This window comes from Salmo trutta, chromosome 4 (genome assembly GCF_901001165.1).
Source record: "Salmo trutta chromosome 4, fSalTru1.1, whole genome shotgun sequence".
Classification (NCBI taxonomy): domain Eukaryota; kingdom Metazoa; phylum Chordata; class Actinopteri; order Salmoniformes; family Salmonidae; genus Salmo; species Salmo trutta.
The window spans coordinates 63,989,856-64,015,089 of NC_042960.1; the positions used below are offsets into that span (position 1 = coordinate 63,989,856).

At 44.4% G+C, this 25,234-nt stretch overlaps 1 protein-coding gene across 1 annotated transcript in view; it reads right to left on the bottom strand.

Moving 5' to 3' along the window:
* LOC115193065 (unconventional myosin-IXAa) overlaps nucleotides 1-25,234 on the bottom strand; it is a 272,296-nt gene that overhangs the window by 176,099 nt on the left and 70,963 nt on the right. The window contains exon 2 of the mRNA XM_029752049.1: nucleotides 18,029-19,015. Coding sequence (XP_029607909.1) covers nucleotides 18,029-18,934 — 906 coding nt within the window. The 5' untranslated portion in view covers nucleotides 18,935-19,015. The remainder of the gene's footprint in view (nucleotides 1-18,028; nucleotides 19,016-25,234) is intronic.

The window sequence follows — 25,234 nt, forward strand, 5'->3', positions numbered from 1 at the left end:
GTCTGTCTGTCTGTCTGTCTGTCTGTCTGTCTGTCTGTCTCCACTCTTTCTGTGTCTCTGTCCACCTGTGGAGGGACCAAGACTCTGGGTACAGCCCCATTCGTTTTAGAAGCACAGCCTATTTTTTTTTACCACAGGGGCGACCAGCGATCCCGAAGGAACGCACAGTTCCAACTGGCTACTGTAAAACAGACCACATCCCAAAACCAACACACACACACAGACCACTCAGGACCTCACAGCATACTCACTGCGTCAACGTCATCCTAAATAAAACCTACAGACAATAACAACAGTGTCTAACACAGAAAAAGGTCATCGTGATGTTTACTGTTTACTAGGAGGAAGTACAAGGTAGTATTAAAGGCACAGACAGAAATGGCTTGTTAAAGCGCTTTATGGAGTGACGGAAGTCAGCGTTTCAAAGACATTCCTGGCCTATTGGTTTACAAGGGGGTTAAATGGTGACAGGCGACGGACCAGGGAGGGGGTATTTGTATACAGTAGCATGGTAAAGGGTCTGTCAAAGGCCATTGTGATTCTGAAAGGAAAAGAATGGTTCTAGTTGGACCAGATTACCAGAGTGATTTAGACTGCATTGAAAACTCCACAAAATTTCACAAGCCCCTGAAACGGAATCCCCCCTCACACTTATTCTCCTCTTCATCAGATCTCTCTCTCTCCTTCTACTCCCCCCCCCTTTCATCTGAGCTCTATCCCACATACCAACCCAGAAACATAGAAGAGGAGAAAGGAGGAGAGAAGAGAGGAGAAAGGAGAGGAGAAAGGAGGAGGGAGAAAGGAGGAGAGGAGAGAAGAGGGGAAAGGAGGAGAGAAGAGGAGAGGAGAAAGAAGAGGAGAAATGAGGAGAGGAGAAAGGAGGAGAGAAGAGGAGAAAGGAGGAGAGGAAAGAGGAGAGGAGAGGAAAGAGGAGAGGAGAAGAGGAGAAGAGAAAGGAGGAGAGGAGAAGAGAACAGAGGAGAGGAGAACAGAGGAGAGGAGAACAGAGGAGAGGGGAAAGGAAGAGAAGAGAAGAGAAGAGAGGAGAGGAGGAGAGGAGAAGAGCAGAGGAGAGGAGGAAAGGAGAGGAGGAGAAGAGAAGAGAGGAGGAGACGAGAGGAGGAGATGATAGAAGGAGGGTGATGTAACAGGGCTCTTTGATCTCCTCTCTGCTGCTTGGAGAGACAGGGGAAGTGGTGCTGCTGCTGCTGCTCGGAGAGACAGGGGAAGTGGTGCTGCTGCTGCTGCTCGGAGAGACAGGGGAAGTGGTGCTGCTGCTGCTGCTCGGAGAGACAGGGGAAGTGGTGCTGCTGCTGCTGCTGGAAGAGACAGGGGAAGTGATGCTGGGTGAGATGGGGGAAGTGATGCTGCTGCTTCTGCTGGGAGAGACAGGGGAAGTGGTGGTGCTGCTGGGAGAGACAGGGGAAGTGATGCTGCTGGGAGAGACAGGGGAAGTGATGCTGGGAGAGATGGGGGAAGGGATGCTGCTGCTTCTGCTGAGAGAGACAGGGGAAGTGATGCTGCTGCTGGGAGAGACAGGGGAAGTGGTGCTGCTGCTGCTGGGAGAGACAGGGGAAGTGGTGCTGGGAGAGATGGGGGATGTGATGCTGGGAGAGATGGGGGATGTGATGCTGCTGCTGCTGGGAGAGACAGGGGAAGTGATGCTGGGAGAGATGGGGGATGTAATGCTGCTGCTTCTGCTGGGAGAGACAGGGGAAGTGATGCTGCTGCTGGGAGAGATGGGGGAAGTGATGCTGCTGCTGGAACAGATGGGGGAAGTGATGCTGCTGCTGGAACAGATGGGGAAAGTGATGCTGCTGGGAGAGACGAGGAAGTAACGCTGCTGGGAGAGACGGGAAGTGATGCTGCTGCTGGGAGAGACGGGTAGTGATGCTGCTACTGCTGGGAGAGACAGGGGAAGTGATGCTACTGGGAGAGACGGGGAAGTGATGCTGCTGATGCTGGATGAGACGGGGGACGTGATCCTGCTGCTGGGAGAGACAGGGGAAGTGATGCTGCTGCTGGAAGAGATGAGGGAAGTGATGCTGGTGCTGGGAGAGACAGGGGGAAGTGATGCTGCTACTGGGAGAGACAAGGGTAAGTGATGCTGTCAGAGGTACAGCTCTGGTTCTGTATAGTGCTATAGCTCATGCATGGGGTCTATTACAGCTGCTATAGAATGGGTCACACACACACGCACAGACACACACACACACACACATACACACACACACACACGCACAGACACACACGCACAGACACACACACGCACAGACACATGCAGACACAGACACTTCCCTCTAAACGACATATCCTAGGGCCAGCAACACCTGCTGGTCTAGGGCCTGTGTGTGGTGAAGAGACTGGTTCAACCACTCCACTGCGTTTCATTTCCCCCTCTCTAACCAATCAGAACAGGGGACAATCTCAACAGTACATCTGTGTGGTTCATTACACTGCCTTGTCTCAAAGGCTATTGACAGTTTGAATTTGACTGTGTATAAAACCTGTTGTTTGTAGAGTGTAGAAAGAGTTGTGTTTTACAAAGAAGTGCAGTGAATAAATACATGTTGATTCAGATTGTGTCATCTATCGTGTTCAATAACCCCACTTTTCAATGACCCAGATATTCCCATTGAATCTGTGATTCATAAACATGTTACATTTTTACATTTAAGTCATTTAGCAGACGCTCTTATCCAGAGCGACTTACAAATTGGTGCATTCACCTTATGATATCCAGTGGAACAACAACTTTACAATAGCGCATCTAAATCTTTTAAGGGGGGGGGGGGTTAGAAGGATTACTTTATCCTATCCCAGGTATTCCTTAAAGAGGTGGGGTTTCAGGTGTCTCCGGAAGGTGGTGGTTGACTCCGCTGTCCTGGCATCGTGAGGGAGCTTGTTCCACCATAGGGGTGCCAGAGCAGCGAACAGTTTTGACTGGGCTGAGCATGTGCACAAAAACCATTGAGGGTCACAGAACCCACTGCTTTTACCCCAGACTGAGTCTGTTGTGAGAAATATGAATCAGTGTCTAGCCTGGCAAGTCTAGAAATATGATTCAGTGTCTAGAAATATGATTCAGTGTCTAGCCTGGCGAGTCTAGAAATATGAATCAATGTCTAGCCTGGCAAGTCTAGAAATATGAATCAATGCCTAGCCTGGCAAGTCTAGAAATATGAATCAATGTCTAGCCTGGCGTGTCTAGAAATATGATTCAGTGTCTAGAAATATGATTCAGTGTCTAGCCTGGTGTGTCTAGAAATATGATTCAGTGTCTAAGAAATATGATTCAGTGTCTAGCCTGGCGTGTCTAGAAATATGATTCAGTGTCTAAGAAATATGATTCAATGTCTAGCCTGGCGTGTCTAGAAATATGATTCACTGTCTAGAAATATGATTCAGTGTCTAGAAATATGATTCAGTGTCTAGCCTGGTGTGTCTAGAAATATGATTCAGTGTCTAAGAAATATGATTCAGTGTCTAGCCTGGCGTGTCTAGAAATATGATTCAATGTCTAGCCTGGCGTGTCTAGAAATATGATTCAGTGTCTAGCCTGGCGAGTCTAGAAATATGATTCAATGTCTAGAAATATGATTCAGTGTCTAGCCTGGCGTGTCTAGAAATATGATTCAGTGTCTAGCCTGGCGTGTCTAGAAATATGATTCAGTGTCTAGCCTGGCGTGTCTAGAAACATGATTCAGTGTCTAGCCTGGCGTGTCTAGAAATATGATTCAATGTCTAGCCTGGCGTGTCTAGAAATATGATTCAGTGTCTAGAAATATGATTCAGTGTCTAGCCTGGCGAGTCTAGAAATATGATTCAATGTCTAGAAATATGATTCAGTGTCTAGCCTGGCGAGTCTAGAAATATGATTCAATGTCTAGAAATATGATTCAGTGTCTAGCCTGGCGTGTCTAGAAATATGATTCAGTGTCTAGCCTGGCGTGTCTAGAAATATGATTCAGTGTCTAGAAATATGATTCAGTGTCTAGCCTGGCGTGTCTAGAAATATGATTCAGTGTCTAGAAATATGATTCAGTGTCTAGCCTGGCGTGTCTAGAAATATGATTCAGTGTCTAGAAATATGATTCAGTGTCTAGCCTGGCGTGTCTAGAAATATGATTCAGTGTCTAGAAATATGATTCAGTGTCTAGCCTGGCGTGTCTAGAAATATGATTCAGTGTCTAACCTGGCGTGTCTAGAAATATGATTCAGTGTCTAGAAATATGATTCAGTGTCTAGAAATATGATTCAGTGTCTAGAAATATGATTCAGTGTCTAACCTGGCGTGCCTAGCTGGGCGAAAAACTTGAAAAACCTGGCAACATGTTCTAGTTCAGACAGTGTGCCATGGTATCAACTAAGCCCCCTTTCTCTCTCTCTCCCTCTCGTTATCCCTCCCTCCCTCCCTCTCGTTATCCCTCCCTCCCTCCCTCCCTCTCGTTATCTCTCCCTCTCGTTATCCCTCCCACCCTCCCTCTCGTTCTCTCTCCCTCTCGTTATCCCTCCCTCCCTCTCGTTATCTCTCCCTCCCTCCATCCCTCTCGTTATCTCTCCCTCCCTCTCGTTATCTCTCCCTTTCTTCATCTCTCCCTCCCTAACCCATCTGAATCTCTCCCGCTCTCCATCTCTATCTCCCCTACCTCCCTCTCTCCCTCCCTCCCTCTCCCATCTTTATCTCTCCATCCCTCCCTCTCTTTACATTTACCTCTCTTTATATCTCCCTCTCTCCATATCTTTTCATCTCTCCCTCTCTCCCTCTCTCTCTTTAGCTCTCTCTCTCTCTAACTCTTTTCAGCCACTCTAGCATTTCTTCCCTCGAGTATCGTGGCCCGCGCCAAAACATACCGGCTCTTCGAGTCAGGCGTGGCACAACACGGTCCAGCAGACACCATTCTGTAGCAATCAAGTCACAGCCCTGTGACAGCCCTGTTCGTTCTTCTCAAGGCGTGGCACTACTGCACTAATTTCTCATTGTTGGTGATGGCACACTGTTTCTAGTAGAAATCATAACTACATTCAAATATAGCTACGGCATTTGCTGTATCTATACTGCAATTAGTATTCAGACCCCTTGAGGCACAAAGGAAGGAAGCTGTATTTGTTTCTGGATTCCAGTAAAACTGCTGGGTGACCATAACAACTAGCTGTGGGTGTGTTGGGACTGGCCTATCAGAGATTAAGCAACTTTGTTGGAGCCTGGCAGGTGGTCATTCAAAGGACACATAATGCTACACTCTCATTCTGACCAGCAGAAACAAGAGACTTCTACAGACCTTACAATATGTTTAACGCAGATTTAAAACAAATTACCCTTCCCTTTTGAAAAAGAAAAGAGTGTTTTACATAGCACCAAAGACAACTTTGACTGATGACTGTTAACTGGATAAAGTATTAGCTTGATTGATGATAGCTAGCTAGGCTAACAGGATAAAGTATTAGCTTGATTGATGATAGCTAGCTAGGCTAACAGGATAAAGTATTAGCTTGATTGATGATAGTCAGCTAGGCTAACTGGATAAAGTTTGTGTGGTCACCGCTGCAGAGTGCAGATCCAATTCGCTAAGTCCTTCCCAGATGGAACTGGCGTCCAATTAAAAGGCCTAATAGCTTTAATCTCATCTGAATATGAATATGATTGGCCGGTCACCAAGTTAGCAGGCCCAAATTAAATCAAGCCCATTTTTCCAATCAATTCCCTGCACTAGGCCATTTCATTCTAGCTGTGTATGTGTGGGTGTAGTGCATTTGCCAAGTCTGTGGCATGAGGACATAAAGTTTGACTTACTTAGGTAACAGTGCCCAAGCCTGACTTTCACTGCACTGAACACTGAAATGAACACACATAGGCTACTGTATACTAGGGATGGGGGGATCGATACAGCAGAGTATGGCAATATTCATTCTGATAATATTATATTGATTCTATGTCTCCAAGTATCGATTCCCTTTATTTTGCTATGTAGTTAACGTTAACTAGCACTAGTCGGCTATAGCTGAGCCAAAACTCCAGGATTTCTATAGGTTGGTCTCAAACATCTTTTTAATTGTAAGCCAACATGTTTTCAGCTCATTTATTTACAAGACTGATCAAAACTAGTTTTCTCGTGGCTCTCGTCTCTCTGCAGCAGACATATAGTGAGCAAATATGTTTGGAATATCGAATTGCAATACAATCGCAGTACACATCGTATCTGCACCTAAGTATCATGATAATTGATCATTGATCATTACATTTTAGCGTAATATCGTATAGTGAGGTCCCTGGCAATTCCAAGCCCTACTAAACACCACATCTTTGAAGAGATGAGATCTTACTGAACTCCCACACCGAGCAACAGATCTCTCACATGAATAACTACACATCAACACAACAGCGACCGTTGGAGAAGTCGACTGTGATAACACATTTGTTTAATTCATGCCGGTTGCACAACACACCTCTGAATCTGATAAGAACCGTATACACTCGGTAGAATTACAAAAACAAAGATGATTGTGTACAGTACAGCCGAATACGAGATTACATATCTTCAGTGATTAGCCCACCCCCTCACAAAATATGAGCTGTGTTGTTGACACAACAAATGGCTAAGTGTCCAGAAATCAGATTTCAACCATCTTGTAGAAGAGCAATGAGACCGAGAGGACAGCTAAGGGAGACAATGATACAGTATTGAACATTTCCCAGTCTGTTTCCTGTCGAAGCTACGCTAACGTAACAACTGTTAGTACACTATCTGCTAAGTTACATGTACGTTTTCCTGAGAGGGGCAAAAGGGGAATGTTACAGAGAGAGAGAGAGAGGCGGGATGAGTATAATCCAAGGGACAGATGTTGGAAGCCCATTGGAGAGTGCGCGGTGTGCTAGGGATATGGATAACGGAGAGACGTGCTAACAGGAACACAGGCTAATGCTAGCACTCACAGAGACAGTCTGTTTTGCTTTGTCCAATGTTATGAAATGGGGAGCACTTAGCTATCCTAGATGGGAGAGGCTAAGGGTAGCAGAAGGCTGGGACAAAGAAAACAAACAAAACTAACATAAAATATACTGTGTCTGTAAAATGTTTATAGTATGTATAAACTGGAAGTAGAAGTCTAAGTGTTGTTGTCCATTAGTTTACTCCAATTAGGGGAGGGGGGTTAGGGGAAAATAATGAAGAAGGAACATATATTAGAATATATATATATGAGGGATGTGAATTTATGCAGACAATTACATTGATAGAAGCCACAATCTATTTGCAATATTAAAGCTGATTATGAAACCATGTGGACTGTATGTTCACCAACAATAGCTGGCAACAAAGAAGGAACCATGATCATTCACTGACCAAGCACTCCCTAGCCCACCCGAGGTAATAGTGTACAATAAAACCCCTCCTGTACTCTGTAACAACTCTGTACTGTAGAGAGAGATTTGATATGTCTTATTCTAAGAGATTTCTTATTTATATCATCAAATAAAATAAAATGTATTTATAAAGCCCTTTTAACATCAGCAGATGCTTAAAGTGCTTTACAGAAACCCAGCCTAAAACACTAAATAGCAAGCAATGCAGATAAATGTAGGCTAGAAATGCAGGTAACTAGGAAGAAACCTAGAGAGTAACCAGGCTCTGAGGTGTTACCACTGCATTCTGCAGAGATACGCCATTCTATCTGGTTTGCGCAAAGTGGGACTATCGTTTGTTTTTCCAACAGGACAATGACCCAACACACCTCCAGGCTGTGTAAGGGCTATTTGACCAAGAAGGAGAGTGATGGAGTGCTGCATTAGATGACCTGGCCTCTACAATCACCCAACCTGAACCCAATTGAAATGGTTTGGGATGAGTTGGACCACAGAGTGAAGGAAAAGCAGCCAACAAGTGCTCAGCGTATGTGGGAACTCCTTCAAGACTGTTGGAAAAGCATTCCAGGTGAAGTTGGTTGAGAGAACGCCAAGAGTGTGCAAAGCTGTCATCAAGGCAAAGGGTGGGTACATTGAAGAATCTAAAAATAAAAAATAAAAATGTGATTTGTTTAACACTTTTTTGGTTACTACATGATTCCATGTGTTATTTCATAGTTTGTATGTCTTCACTACTATTCTACAATGTAGAAAATAGTAAAAATAAAGAAAAACCCTTGAATGATTAGGTGTGTCCAAACTTTTGACTGGTACTGTATATATATATATATATATATATATATATATATATATATATATATATATATATATATATATGTTCCATTTAGCCTGGAAACCGAAGTAGCAGGCATACCCACTGATCAGATAAAGATGACTAATGTGGCATCAGCCTGAGATGCAGTTGACCCACAGTACACTGTAATAGAATGTGATGTGATGTGTGGGGGGGGGGGGCACATTGCTCTGCAGGACAGGGGGAGGGAGAGAGCCTGAGCAAGAGAGTGAGAGAGAGCGATGGAGGTGAGGAGAGAGAAATATGAAGGAGAGAAAATGAGGAGAGAGAGAGGGGGGAGGATAGAGAGAGAAAGGGGGGAGGATAGAGAGAGAGAGAGAGGGGGGAGAATAGAGAGAGAGGGGAGGAGAGGATAGAGAGAGAGAGAGAGGGAGAGGATAGAAAGAGGGATAGAGAGAGAGAGAGAGAGGGAGGGATAGAGAGAGAGAGAGGGGGGGAGGATAGAGAGAGAGAGGGGGGATAGAGAGAGAGGGGGGAGAATAGAGAGAGAGGGGAGGAGAGGATAGAGAGAGAGAGAGGGGGAGAGGATAGAAAGAGGGATAGAGAGAGAGAGAGAGAGAGAGAGAGGGGGGGATAGAGAGAGAGAGAGGGGGGAGGATAGAGAGAGGGGGGGATAGAGAGAGAGGGGGGAGAATAGAGAGAGAGGGGGGGAGAGGATAGAGAGAGAGAGAGAGAGAGAGAGAGAGAGAGAGAGAGAGTGAGAGAGGGGGAGAGGATAGAAAGAGGGATAGAGAGAGAGAGAGAGAGAGAGAGGGGGGGGGGGGGATAGAGAGAGAGAGGGGGGGAGGATAGAGAGAGGGGGGGGGAAGGATAGACATGTATGTGTGGATAGGCTCATAAAAAATAGATATATTTAACTAGGTAAGTCAGTTAAGAACAAATTCTTATTTACAATGACGGCCAAGCAACAGTGGGCAGAACGACAGATTTATACCTTGTCAGCTCGGGGATTCGATCTAGCCCAACGCTCTAACCACTAGGCTACCTGCCGCCTCTACACTCTAACCACTAGACTACCTGTCACCTCTACACTCTAACCACTAGACTACCTGTCACCTCTACACTCTAACCACTAGGCTACCTGCCACCTCTACACTCTAACCACTAGACTACCTGTCACCTCTACACTCTAACCACTAGACTACCTGTCACATCTACACTCTAACCACTAGACTACCTGCCACCTCTACACTCTAACCACTAGACTACCTGCCACCTCTACACTCTAACCACTAGGCTACCTGCCACCTCTACACTCTAACCACTAGACTACCTGCCACCTCTACACTCTAACCACTAGGCTACCTGTCACCTCTACACTCTAACCACTAGACTACCTGTCACCTCTACACTCTAACCACTAGACTACCTGTCACATCTACACTCTAACCACTAGGCTACCTGCCACCTCTACACTCTAACCACTAGACTACCTGTCACCTCTACACTCTAACCACTAGACTACCTGCCACCTCTACACTCTAACCACTAGACTACCTGTCACCTCTACACTCTAACCACTAGGCTACCTGCCACCTCTACACTCTAACCACTAGACTACCTGTCACATCTACACTCTAACCACTAGACTACCTGCCACCTCTACACTCTAACCACTAGGCTACCTGCCACCTCTACACTCTAACCACTAGACTACCTGTTGCCTCATGTGCACTTTCAACGTAAAGAGTAGTATATGAACACCCTTAACAGGCACCACCAGGAAGTAGTTAGCACCACCAGGAAGTAGTTAGCACCACCAGGAAGTAGTTAGCATCAGCAACACAAGCCCCAGCTGACAGAAAACTCTCCATAAACTCCAACATACAACCAACGACACTGGGCGATAAGCAATCTCACAGTGCAAACAATTAATATTAGCCCAGGGCACTCCAACATCAGCCATCTAGTTATACATTAACTAGACCAATCAGAGGAGCATCTGACTAAGGCAAACGGGCCTGTAATTGGCATGACTATATTGGAGGCCGGCCAGAAGAGTCACTCTAGTAGTTGTAAATCGGTGACCTTTTAACCCCAAACTGCTTTCCACTCTCATCCAGCTCAGTTGGGGCAAAGAATGTCAAGCCTTAAGGTTATATTGTTAACCTTTATTTAACTAGGCAAGTCAGTTAAGAACAAATTCTTATTTACACAATGACAGCCTAGGAACAGTGGGTTAACTGCCTTGTTCAGGGACAGAACAACCGATTTTTACCTTGTCAGCTCGGGGATTCGATCGAGCAACTTTTCAGTTACTGGCCCCAACGCTCTAACCACTAGGTTACCTGCTGCCCCAAGTTTCCCATGGGTATTCACAGTCAGCCCCTGATACCTCCTGGAGTAGGGTGAAGCTGCCCACTGAGTTAGGATTGGGGGAGGGGATGCTGATCCTAGATCTATACCCATGGGAAACTAGGGCTGGGCGGTATACCGTATTTTACTATTTACTGGTATTGATGGACCGTTTTGTGTTTTTACTTTAACTTTTATAACGGTATTTCAATGTTTGGTTTGTTAAATGTGATACACCACTACCAGCGTGTTTAAATGTCTGTTTTTATATTTTACTCCGTTTACTACCCGAGTCGTCTCGCTCGGTCTTCTCTTGCATGCCGCTTCCCCAAGACCGGCCCCCCGTCACCGTGCCATTCACTCCGTTTCCATGGTCAGAGGCAACAAGATGTTGGTGACAACGATGCAGACTTTCACTTTGCTTCTTAATATAAATCCACAAACATTCTAGAATTACACTATTAGTTTGTGCATTTTACTGTCAGCAAACAGCTAGTTTGTCTTTTCTTAGCAATTTGTGGCTAAAATAAATCACGTTAGCCCGCTAATGCTAATCGCTAGTTAGCTGGCTAGCTACATGTACAAAGAGTCTTAGCAAACGTAGCAGCCTGTGCTGCAGTGCTGGTGTAGGCCTAGATCAGCATGTTGTTTGTGCAACGGTATCTTCTAAATCCGAGCGGAATAGGTGAAGCATGAATAACAAATGAGTGCAGGAAATGCAGAAATGTATTTTTGGTTGGTTGGATTGAACAGTATAAAACCAATCAGAATGAAGAAAGCCCAACGTATAATTTATCTGAATACCCTAAGTTCATGAACTACATATAAAACATAAAATACCGTCATAAACGTGGGAAAAAAATGGTGCTAGGATATTTTGGCCATATCGCCTAACCCTAGAGGAAACCCGGAGCGATACATTCTCCACTCCATACTGCTGCTGTATATCAAAGGGAGACTGGGATGTTCAGCTGGTTAAGGGGACCAATTGAATGTCATTACTACCGACTACTTTATTCAAGGCTTGTTATCTTCTACCTATAAAACAGGAAGTTGTTATCTTCTACCTATAAAACAGGAAGTTGTTATATTTTACCTATAAAACGGGAAGTTGTTATATTTTACCTATAAAATGGGAAGTTGTTATCTTCTACCTATAAAACAGGAAGTTGTTATATTTTACCTATAAAACAGGAAGTTGTTATCTTCTACCTATAAAACAGGAAGTTGTTATATTTTACCTATAAAACGGGAAGTTGTTATCTTCTACCTATAAAACAGGGAGTTGTTATCTTCTACCTATAGAACAGGAAGTTGTCATCGTCTACCTATAGAACAGGAAGTTGTCATCTTCTACCTATAGAACAGGAAGTTGTCATCGTCTCTTTGTATCTTCTACCTATAGAACAGGAAGTTGTCATCGTCTACCTACAGAACAGAAATGTGTTATCTTCTACCTATAGAACAGGAAGTTGTTATCTTCTACCTATAGAAAAGGAAGTTGTTATCTTCTACCTATAGAACAGGAAGTTGTCATCATCTACCTATAGAACAGGAAGTTGTCATCTTCTACCTACAGAACAGAAAGTTGTTATCGTCTACCTATATAACAGGAAGTTGTCATCTTCTACCTACAGAACAGAAATGTGTTATCTTCTACCCATAGAACAGGAAGTTGTTATATTTTACCTATAAAACAAGAAGTTGTTATATTTGACCTATAAAAAAGGAAGTTGTCATCGTCTACCTATAGAACAGGAAGTTGTCATCATCTACCTATAGAACAGGAAGTTGTCATCTTCTACCTATAGAACAGGAAGTTGTCATTGTCTACCTATATAACAGGAAGTTGTCATCTTCTACCTACAGAACAGAAATGTGTTATCTTCTACCTATAGAACAGGAAGTTGTTATCTTCTACCTATAGAACAGGAAGTTGTTATCTTCTACCTATAGAACAGGAAGTTGTTATCGTCTACCTATAGAACAGGAAGTTGTCATCATCTACCTATAGAACAGGAAGTTGTCATCTTCTACCTACAGAACAGAAAGTTGTTATCTTCTACCTATAGAACAGGAAGTTGTCATCATCTACCTATAGAACAGGAGGTTGTCATCGTCTACCTATAGAACAGGAAGTTGTCATCGTCTACCTATAGAACAGGAAGTTGTCATCTTCTACCTATAGAACAAAAAGTTGTCATCGTCTACCTATAGAACAGGACGTTGTCATCTTCTACCTACAGAACAGAAAGTTGTTATCTTCTACCTATATAACAGGGAGTTGTCATCGTCTACCTATAGAACAGGACGTTGTCATCTTCTACCTACAGAACAGAAAGTTGTTATCTTCTACCTATAGAACAAAAAGATGTCATCGTCTACCTATAGAACAGGACGTTGTCATCTTCTACCTACAGAACAGAAAGTTGTCATCTTCTACCTATAGAACAGGGAGTTGTTATCTTCTACCTATAGAAGAGGAAGTAGGCCTAGAAGACCAATTGGCTAGAAAAGCACACGGTCAGGTTAACTGTTATTGAGTTATTATTTTTTTACAGTACTTTAATTGTAAGGAATGTGGTTTCTTCTAAAAGAGAGATCAAATAAACTTAATGATTTGTTCACTAATGTATTGCTCTTCCTTGGTAATGCAGTTTGAATGCATGAAACCTCCGGATGCTCCGTTTCACAGTCTAATATGGCTCAATGAGTCTGCTTGTTCTATAGACAGAGATGCTATCATCAGAGAGATAGTGGACATGCCTGCTCTGAGACAGATACAAGGTCCTGGTGTTGCTCCCTTTCCCTTCCCCCTCTTCCTCCACACAGAAGCTCAGCAGTTCACTTCCCACCCCTCAGCACGGTGATTGATGAACAAACATGTTTGCAATTACCCTTACTCTTATCAAAACAGGTTTTAGATAAAAGAGCCGCCACATTGGCATTGAGAGCCTGAGAGGTGTTCAGATTCACAACACAGAAAAAAAAAAAAAAATTATGAAATGTATGCATTCACTACTGTAAGTTGCTCTGGATAAGAGTGTCTGCTAAATTATGTAAATGTAAATGTAAATGTAAATGTCAAATATCTACACCTGGTAACTGGTTCACACAAGGTCAGTGACTTATTACTTGCCTCGAGGATGCTAACAAAGGTAAATAAGCCTTAGACAACAACAGTTATGCGCTAACAAGATCCATCACAAGCTTCCCAGACATTTTAAAACTGTACGTTTTTGTCTATTCTCTTTCAACAGAAGATCTCTGGGAAGATTGGACTCGAATAAGGTCTTGTAAAAACGGATTTATGATTTCCTGTATCCCGTATCCCCAACTTACCATATATAGACCTGCTTAACTGCATTAGGTCCACATGTCATTTACATGGTGAGAGAGTGCACATTTTACCATTACCTCACTGTATGCGCAGCAGTGTTGGTGTGTCGTGACTCATGGCAGACAAAATGGCCACTGAAAAACAAACTCTAGGCTGAAAACTTGACAGAGGTTCCCATCGCAGCCAATCACATAAACAGTCACAGACTTACAATACCAGTCAAAAGTTTGGACATACCTACTCATTCAAGGGTTTTTCTTTATTTTTACTATTTTCTACATTGTAGAATAATAGTGAAGACATCAAAACTATGAAATAACACATACGGAATCATGTAGTAACCAAAAAAGTGTTAAACAAATCAAAATATATTTTATATTTGAGATTCTTCAAAGTAGCCACCCTTTGCCTTGATGACAGCTTTGCACACTCTTGGCGTTCTCTCAACCAGCTTCATGAGGTAGTCACCTGGAATGCATTTCAATTAACAGGTGTGCCTTGTTAAAAGTTAATTTGTGGAATTTCTTTCCCTCTTAATGTGTTTGAGCCAATCAGTTGTGTTGTGACAAGGTAGGGGTGGTAGCCCTATTTGGTAAAAGACCAAGTCCATATTATGGCAAGAACAGCTCAAATAAGCAAAGAGAAACGACAGTCCATCATTACTTTAAGGCATGAAGGTCAGTCAATGCGAAAAATTTCAAGAACTTTGAAAGTTTCTTCAAGTGCAGTCGCAAAAACCATCAAGCGCTATGATGAAAATGGCTCTCATGAGGACCGCCACAGGAAAGGAAGACCCAGAGTTACCTCTGCTGCAGAGCATAAGTTCATTAGAGTTACCAGCCTCAGAAATTGCAGCCCAAATAAATGCTTCAGAGTTCAAGTAACAGACACATCTCAATATCAACTGTTCAGAGGAGACTGTGTGAATCAGGCCTTCATGGTCGAATTGCTGCAAAGAAACCACTACTAAAGGACACTAACAAGAAGAAGAGACTTGCTTGGGCCAAGAACCAAGAGCAATGGACATTAGACCGGTGGAAATCTATCCTTTGGTCTGATGAGTCCAAATTTGAGATTTTTGGTTCCAACCGCCGTGGAACCAAAAGTGAGATGTGAGATGCAGAATGAACGGATGATCTCCACATGTGTGGTTCCCACCGTGAAGCATGGAGGAGGAGGTGTGATGGTGCTTTGCTGGTGAATCGGTATGTGATTTATTTTTAATTCAAGGCACACTTAACCAGCATGGCTACCACAGCATTCTGCAGAGATACGCCATCCCATCTGCTTTGCGCTTAGTGGGACTATAATTTGTTTTTCAACAGAACAATGACCCAACACACCTCCAGGCTGTGTAAGGGCTACTTGACCAAGAAGGAGAGTGAAGGAGTGCTGCATCAGATGACCTGGCTTCCATAATCACCTAACCTCAACCCAATTGAGATAGTTTGGGATGAGTTGGACCACAGATTGAAGGAAAAGCAGCCAACAAGTGCTCAGCATATGTGGGAACTCCTTCAAGACTTTGGAAAAGCATTCCAGTTGAAGCTGGTTGAGAGAATGCCAAGAGTGTGCAAAGCTGTCATCAAGGCAAAGGGTGGCTACTTTGAAGAATCTAAAATCTAAACTATATTTTGATTTGTTTAACATGTCTGGGCTAGGGGGCAGTATTTTCACGCCCCCCCCCCCCCCCATAAAGGAGTAGTCTATCTATAATTCTTAAAATAATTGTTATGTATGTTCATCGGACGTTTTGGTGGGAATACATTTTCTGAATATCATGTGCCAATGTAAAATGCTGTTTTTGGATATAAATATGAACTTTATCAAACAAAACATACATGTATTGTGTAACATAATGTCCTAGGAGTGTCATCTGATGAAGATCGTCAAAGGTTAGTGCTTCATTTCGCTGTGTTTTCGGGTTTTATTGACACATGTCCTTGCTTGGAAAATGGCTGTGTGATTTATTTTTGTCTATGTACTCTCCTAACATAATCTAATGTTTTGCTTTTGCTGTAAAGCCTTTCTGAAATCAGACAATGTGATTAGATTAACGAGAAGTGTATCTTTAAAATGGTGTAAAATAGTCGTATGTTTGAGAAAGTTGAATTATGACATTTTGTTGTTTTTGAATTTTCCACCCTGATATTTCACTGGCTGTGTCCCGCAGGTGGGACGCTACAAGTTAATACTTTTTTGGTTATTGCATGATTCCATATGTGTTATTTCATAGTTTATGTATTCACTATTATTCTACAATGTATAAAATAGTAAACAATTAAGAAAAACCCTTGAATGAGTAGGTGTGTCCAAACTTTTGACTGATACTGTATGTAAAATGAGTGTGCCCTTTAGTAGTCCTTGGCCTTTTCATACATCCAAATCAAAACGCTAATCCAAAATCCATAATTGACTCTGAATCCCATCTGTATTAGGCAATGGTGCATTAAGGTTTTAAAATGTCCAAGCACAGTTCCTAGGTCAATAACATATATATGCGTCAACTCATATGTTGCAATAGCAGATAAATATAGGTTCTGCCATGTCAAGACGACCCAATCTGGAATACAAAACATGCCTACAATCCACAGTGACATGCTTCGTCTCATGCTTAAAATACATACTGCTGCTAGTGAAACAACCTATTTACAGGGCTTTCATAATGCACTTCCTCTCTGTAACCATGACATATCATCTCCCCCCTACTTCCCTATGCCTCACATGTCAGCAAGCTGCCAATCATTTGTCTTATTTACAGTTACTTCAAGTCTCAAGGAGGTGTCGCTGCATGAGAGCAAGGATGGGGTAAAGAAGGATGAGACAGTGCTTTCATCATAGCCTTAATTCTCATGCTAGCATGGGGCTGAGCTGGCATCTATCCTTACATATACTATCCTTACATATACTATCCTTACATATTCAACCTTACATATACTATCCTTACATATACTATCCTTACATATTCAACCTTACATATACTATCCTTACATATCCTATCCTTACATGTACTATCTTTACATATACTATCTTTACATATACTATCTTTACATGTACTATCTTTACATGTACTATCCTTACATGTACTATCCTTACATATTCAACCTTACATATACTATCTTTACATATACTATCTTTACATATACTATCTTTACATGTACTATCTTTACATGTACTATCTTTACATGTACTATTCTTACATGTACTATCCTTACATGTACTATCCTTACATGTACTATCTTTACATATACTATCTTTACATGTACTATCTTTACATATACTATCTTTACATATACTATCTTTACATATACTATATTTACATTTACTATCTTTACATATACTATCTTTACATGTACTATCTTTACATGTACTATCCTTACATGTACTATCCTTACATGTACTATCCTTACATGTACTATCTTTACATATACTATCTTTACATGTACTATCTTTACATATACTATCTTTACATGTACTATCCTTACATGTACTATCCTTACATGTACTATCCTTACATGTACTATCTTTACATATACTATCTTTACATGTACTATCTTTACATATACTATCTTTACATATACTATCTTTACATATACTATCTTTACATGTACTATCTTTACATGTACTATCCTTACATGTACTATCTTTACATATACTATCTTTACATGTACTATCTTTACATATACTATCTTTACATGTACTATCTTTACATGTACTATCTTTACATGTACTATCCTTACATGTACTATCTTTACATATACAATCCTTACATGTACTATCTTTACATGTACTATCCTTACATGTACTATCTTTACATATACTATCTTTACATGTACTATCTTTACATATACTATCTTTACATATACTATCTTTACATGTACTATCTTTACATATACTATCTTTACATGTACTATCTTTACATGTACTATCTTTACATATACTATCTTTACATGTACTATCTTTACATATACTATCTTTACATGTACCATCCTTACATATGATATGCAGCACCTCTACTTGTCTTTCTAGGTTAATACAGTCAGCAGGCATGACCTAGATTTCACAACACATCGATCACATTCATTCTTGTGTATGCTGAGTTGCAGTCTCCCACACACACACACACACACACACATTATCCCCCCCACGACCGTCAACAAACCAATCACGACCTTACCTCTAACACAGGCCCCGCCCCCAGGATGATCTGCTCCACCCCACTGGCGAATCCCTTCTGGCTCAGGGCGGTCAGGTGATGAATCAGGAAGTTGGTGCTCTGGGTCTTTCCCGAGCCGCTCTCGCCAGAGATGACGATGCACTGGTTCCTCCGCCGCTGCAGCATGGCGTGGTAGGCCACGTCCGCCACGGCGTAGATGTGGGGCTCCAGGTCTCCCAGAGCGTGGTTGTCGTACATCTTGACGTACTTGGGGTTATAGATGGGTAGGAACTGGAAGGGGTTAATGACGATGAGGATGGAGCCGACGTAGGTGTAGATCTTCTCCTGACGGAAGCGTGAGCGGAGGCTCTCCAGCAGGGCACGCTCTGTCAGCTCAGGGAGAGCGCACAGGTCAGCCGGGTGCTCACCCCCTGCGGGCTGGGGCAGAAAACCCCGTTCCACCATGCGGCGGCGCTCCTCGGTCACGCGCAGCCACATCTGGAGACTCCCTCCATAATGGATGGAGCCGTCCAGGTTCTTCTCTCGGAGCAGGAAGCGGTAGTCCTCGCCACTGCCCAGGCCACAGCGATTCTCTAGGGCGTTGCGGGGCCACAGCATCATCCGCTGGACGGGGCAGTCACTGGGGTTGAGGATCCACTCCTCCCCGCCGAACTCCTTCACCTCGGCTAGCACGTAGCATTTGGTACGGTCCAGGCTCAGACGCTCCAGTAGGCGCTCGATGGCCTCGGCAGCAGTGGTGCTCTTGCGGGCGCCCACGGGGCAGTAGATGGTGCCCTCGGCCAGGGCGCCCGGGTAGACGCGCAGGGTGAACTCCTGGTCCTCCAGGCGCCGCCGCATGCTGCCGCTGGCCGCGTTAGCCGGCAAATTGGCGCTAGCATAGCCGCAGCCGCCATCTTGAATACTCATCGTGGAGAAGCAGGTCCCATCAGCACTGGCTGATGCTGGGAGTTCTTCTCTGGACCGGTGGACTGGCTCAGGACATTCCAGCTGAGAAGATAATTAAAATAGAGAGAGTTTAGAGGAGGCAGGCAACACAATGACATCATACACGATCACGGACACAATGACATCATACACAGTCAGGGACACAATGACATACGGTCAAGGACACTATGGCTTCATACAGTATTGATGAACAACATGAGTGAAGAGGAGGTTCCCTGAGGGAAGAGGAGGTTCCATGAGGGAAGAGGAGGTTCCCTGAGGGAAGAGGAGGTTCCATGAGGGAAGAGGAGGTTCCATAAGTGAAGAGGCGGTTCCATGAGGGAAGAGGAGGTTCCATGAGTGAAGAGGAGGTTCCATGAGTGAAGAGGAGGTTCCATAAGTGAAGAGGCGGTTCCATGAGGGAAGAGGAGGTTCCATAAGTGAAGAGGCGGTTCCATGAGGGAAGAGGAGGTTCCCTGAGGGAAGAGGAGGTTCCATGAGGGAAGAGGAGGTTCCATAAGTGAAGAGGCGGTTCCATGAGGGAAGAGGAGGTTCCATGAGGGAAGAGGAGGTTCCATGAGGGAAGAGGAGGTTCCATAAGTGAAGAGGCGGTTCCATGAGGGAAGAGGAGGTTCCATGAGGGAAGAGGAGGTTCCATGAGGGAAGAGGAGGTTCCATAAGTGAAGAGGAGGTTCCCTGAGGGAAGAGGAGGTTCCATGAGGGAAGAGGAGCTTCCATGAGTGAAGAGGAGGTTCCATGAGGGAAGAGGAGTTTCCATGAGTGAAGAGGAGGTTCCATGAGTGAAGAGGAGGTTCCATGAGTGAAGAGGAGGTTCCATGAGTGAAGAGGAGGTTCCATGAGGGAAGAGGAGGTTCCATGAGGGAAGAGGAGGTTCCCTGAGGGAAGAGGGGGTTCCATGAGGGAAGAGGCAGTTCCATGAGGGAAGAGGAGGTTCCATGAGGGAAGAGGAGGTTCCCTGAGGGAAGAGGGGGTTCCATGAGGGAAGAGGAGGTTCCATGAGGGAAGAGGCAGTTCCATGAGGGAAGAGGAGGTTCCATGAGTGAAGAGGAGGTTCCATGAGGGAAGAGGAGGTTCCATGAGGGAAGAGGAGGTTCCATGAGGGAAGAGGAGGTTCCATGAGGGAAGAGGGGGTTCCATGAGGGAAGAGGAGTCTCGTCCAAAACAGATGTTTTCAAGGGATCCCTGTAGATCCGGCATTTTGGCTAAACACTACGTAAGATCTGAGGTGATGGAAATGTTCCCATAGATTAATACTGAGAGACGGATCAATTATAATATTACACTGAGTGTCTTTATCTCCATCACACCAACGTCAGTAAGACCAAGGAGCTGACCGTGGACTACAGGAAACGGGGGGGGGGGAAGCAATCTAGCTATCTAGCTGCATCACATACCACAGATACAGACTCAAACAACTAGAAAAACAGCTGCATCACATTATACCACAGATACAGACTCAAGCAACTAGAAAAACAGCTGCATCACATTATACCACAGATACAGACTCAAGCAACTAGAAAAACAGCTGCATCACATTATACCACAGATACAGACTCAAACAACTAGAAAGACAGATGCATCACATTATACCACAGATACAGACTCAAGCAACTAGAAAAACACACAGAAAGGGTGGGAATTGGGCTAAAAAGGGTTTATGCTAACAGTGCTAAAGGCTAACGTGTTCATGCTAATAGCTAGTAGCAGCACATGATACCATGTTACAACCAGGAACAGAAATGACAGGCGTCAGACAGACAGACAGAACAACACAAAGGTTAACAGCTTAATGCTAAAGATATTACCCTGAAAAAGCAACAATTACGATACAGTGCAGTGTGTTTCCAGGAACTATTATGGCTATGTAAAGGTTATGGTTACAGGTATAGATTTTCATTCAGTTTAGAGAAATTAGATTGTCATTTGTGCATGGAAATAGTCCTCAGGGGAGAGAGATCTGATCTGCTTTTCTTTAGAGTGGATGTCATAAGTACTAAACCTCTGACAGCCACACTTGACAGCAATACAGGCTTAGAGCCAAAAGCACCACTGTGTTTTTAGGATCAGTTTCCCCTCCCTCCCTCCCTCCCCCTCTCTCCTCTCTTCATCCCTCCTTTCTCTCTGAGTCTGCCCTGCTTGCTCCTGCAGTTGGCAGCAGGCCAGCTGCTCTCTCAGGTATCTGTCTGTCTGTCTGTCTGTCTGTCTGCCTGTCTGTCTGTCTCTCCGTCTGTCTGTCCCATCTAAGATGTGCTGCTGTGAATGATCTGGAGCTGTCTGTGTCTGCAGCATCACGGGTGAATCAACTATCTGGAGCTGTCTGTGTCTGCAGCATCACGGGTGAATCAACTATCTGGAGCTGTCTGTGTCTGCAGCATCACGGGTGAATCAACTATCTGGAGCTGTCTGTGTCTGCAGCATCACGGGTGAATCAACTATCTGGAGCTGTCTGTGTCTGCAGCATCACGGGTGAATCAACTATCTGGAGCTGTCTGTGTCTGCAGCATCATGGGTGAATCAACTATCTGGAGCTGTATGTGGTAAGATAAAGGGAGAGATAGGGAGATAAAGGGAGATGCATAGAGACAGTCGGTATGAAAGAGAGATAAAGGGAGAGAGATGGAGAGAGAGAGAAAACGAGGTTGAAGAGGAGATATAAACAAGACCAGCATCACAACAACACTGTCTGTCTGCTTGCCTTAGGGGCCTGTTGTATGCTGCAGCCTCTCAAGAGGGAGGACTAGAGAACAAGGAAAAAGAGTCCCATACTGACAGCCTGCTGAAGACCAGAGACCCATACTGACAGCCTGCTGAAGACCAGAGTCCCATACTGACAGCCTGCTGAAGACCAGAGTCCCATACTGACAGCCTGCTGAAGACCAGAGTCCCATACTGACAGCCTGCTGAAGACCAGAGACCCATACTGACAGCCTGCTGAAGACCAGAGACCCATACTGACAGCCTGCTGAAGACCAGAGACCCATACTGACAGCCTGCTGAAGACCAGAGACCCATACTGACAGCCTGCTGAAGACCAGAGACCCATACTGACAGCCTGCTGTGTGTGTGTGTGTGTGTGTGTGTGTGTGTGTGTGTGTGTGTGTGTGTGTGTGTGTGTGTGTGTGTGTGTGTGTGTGTGTGTGTGTGTGTGTGTGTGTGTGTGTGTGTGTGTGTGTGTGTGAGAGAGAGAGAGATCTATCACTCATATCCCTGTCCCCTTCTAAACAGTCTTCTCATTGTCCAGGTCTACATGACAATTACTCTGTAGTTTTATTTGCTGGCTTGGATGAGTATAGCGTATGTTTAGTGAGCATATATCCTCCAAGTCCGCGGCTGAAGAGAGACAAGGGGTCTCAGAGAGAGACAAGGGGTCTTAGAGAGAGACAAGGGGTCTCAGAGAGAGACAAGGGATCTCAGAGAAAGACAAGGGATCTCAGAGAGAACCAAGGGGTCTCAGAGAGAGACAAGGGATCTCAGAGAGAGACAAGGGGTCTCAGAGAGAGACAAGGGGTCTCAGAGAGAGACAAGGGGTCTCAGAGAGAGACAAGGGGTCTCAGAGAGAGAAAGCGAGGGAGAGAGACAGAAAGACCCATGCAAAGTTCAACCCTACAGCAAAGCTTTGCCCTCAAAAGAAAAAGGGGAGAAAATCTGTCCCCTGAACTCCTGGGTGACGAGACAACACTGATTCCTGCCAACCATAGCAACCTAGCCACCCACCAGAAGAAGGAGCGAGACGACTCAGGTAGTAAACGGAGTAAAACATAAAAACAGACATTTAACACACTGGTAGTGGTGTATCACATTTAAACACTGGTAGTGGTGTATCACATTTAAACACTGGTAGTGGTGTATCACATTTAAACACACTGGTAGTGGTGTATCACATTTAAACACACTGGTAGTGGTGTATCACATTTAACACCCTGGTAGTGGTGTATCACATTTAAACACCCTGGTAGTGGTGTATCACATTTAAACACACTGGTAGTGGTGTATCACATTTAAACACCCTGGTAGTGGTGTATCACATTTAAACACACTGGTAGTGGTGTATCACATTTAAACACCCTGGTAGTGATGTATCACATTTAAACACTGGTAGTGGTGTATCACATTTAAACACTGGTAGTGGTGTATCACATTTAAACACACTGGTAGTGGTGTATCACATTTAAACACCCTGGTAGTGGTGTATCACATTTAAACACCCTGGTAGTGGTGTATCACATTTAAACACACTGGTAGTGGTGTATCACATTTAAACACTGGTAGTGGTGTATCACATTTAAACACACTGGTAGTGGTGTATCACATTTAAACACCCTGGTAGTGGTGTATCACATTTAAACACCCTGGTAGTGGTGTATCACATTTAAACACCCTGGTAGTGGTGTATCACATTTAAACACACTGGTAGTGGTGTATCACATTTAAACACACTGGTAGTGGTGTATCACATTTAAACACACTGGTAGTGGTGTATCACATTTAAACACCCTGGTAGTGGTGTATCACATTTAAACACCCTGGTAGTGGTGTATCACATTTAAACACTGGTAGTGGTGTATCACATTTAAACACTGGTAGTGGTGTATCACATTTAAACACACTGGTAGTGGTGTATCACATTTAAACACACTGGTAGTGGTGTATCACATTTAAACACCCTGGTAGTGGTGTATCACATTTAAACACCCTGGTAGTGGTGTATCACATTTAAACACACTGGTAGTGGTGTATCACATTTAAACACCCTGGTAGTGGTGTATCACATTTAAACACCCTGGTAGTGGTGTATCACATTTAAACACCCTGGTAGTGGTGTATCACATTTAAACACTGGTAGTGGTGTATCACATTTAAACACTGGTAGTGGTGTATCACATTTAAACACCCTGGTAGTGGTGTATCACATTTAAACACACTGGTAGTGGTGTATCACATTTAAACACACTGGTAGTGGTGTATCACATTTAAACACACTGGTAGTGGTGTATCACATTTAACAAACCAAACATGACAGCACAACACACCACTCTAGCCTGGAGACTGGAGAGAGCTTCACCTGGCCCTTCCTGCCTACAGGAGCCACAGCATGGCTGGGAGGCTGGTGGGCCTTGATAAACCAGGCAGGAGTCAACAGACCCAACACAAAGCACCCCTCTGGGCAGAGGGCAGGGTCTAGGTTGATAGATGGACAGAAGGTCAGAGGTCAGGGTAGGGAAGCCGAGGGGGCATATAACCATAACTAATAGCGCCGAGCTCACCGCTGTTGCCAGCTAGTTGCCGTGGCGGTCAGGCCACACTGGCCTGGACAGGTACTGTTGGACAGGTGGTCGTCCAACCCAAGCCGGAGGGATAGTGAAAGCTGCCCAGCGACAGTGACCTTGTCAAGGAGATTGGATCAGAGCACTTACATCTGTGCAGGTTCCTACAGAGCTCCAGCCTGTTACAATGACCTCACTGCCAACCAATACAGAGTCAGGTAGGGAAGGAAGGGAAGAGGAGGGAGAGAATGCTTGTTTTGTCACAGTTCAGTTAAAGTACAGTAGCTGATAGTGTTGTTGAGATAAGGTTGAGACGGGGTTGAGACGGGGTTAGGATGGGGTTGAGACGGGGTTAGGATGGGGTTGAGACGGGGTTTAGACGGGGTTAGGATGGGGTTGAGACGGGGTTGAGACGGGGTTTAGATGGGGTTGAGACGGGGTTGAGAGGGTGTTGAGACGGGGTTGAGACGGGGTTGAGAGGGGGTTGAGAGGGTGTTGAGACGGGGTTGAGATGGTGTTGAGACGGGGTTGAGATGGTGTTGAGACGGGGTTGAGATGGGGTTGAGACGGGGTTAGGATGGGGTTGAGACGGGGTTGAGACGGGGTTAGGATGGGGTTGAGACGGGGTTAGGATGGGGTTGAGATGGTGTTGAGACGGGGTTGAGACGGGGTTAGGATGGGGTTGAGACGGGGTTGAGACGGGGTTGAGACGGGGTTGAGATGGGGTTAGGATGGGGTTGAGACGGGGTTGAGATGGGGTTGAGACGGGGTTAGGATGGGGTTGAGATGGGGTTGAGACGGGGTTGAGACGGGGTTGGGACAGTGTTGATGTAAGGTTGAGACGGGTTGAGACGGGGTTGAGACAGGGTCGAGACGGTGTTGAGATGGGGTTAAGATAGTGTTGATATGAGGTTGAGACGGGGTTGATATAATGTTGAAATAGGGTTGAGACGGGGTTGAGACGGCGTTGAGACGGCGTTGATATAAGGTTGAGACG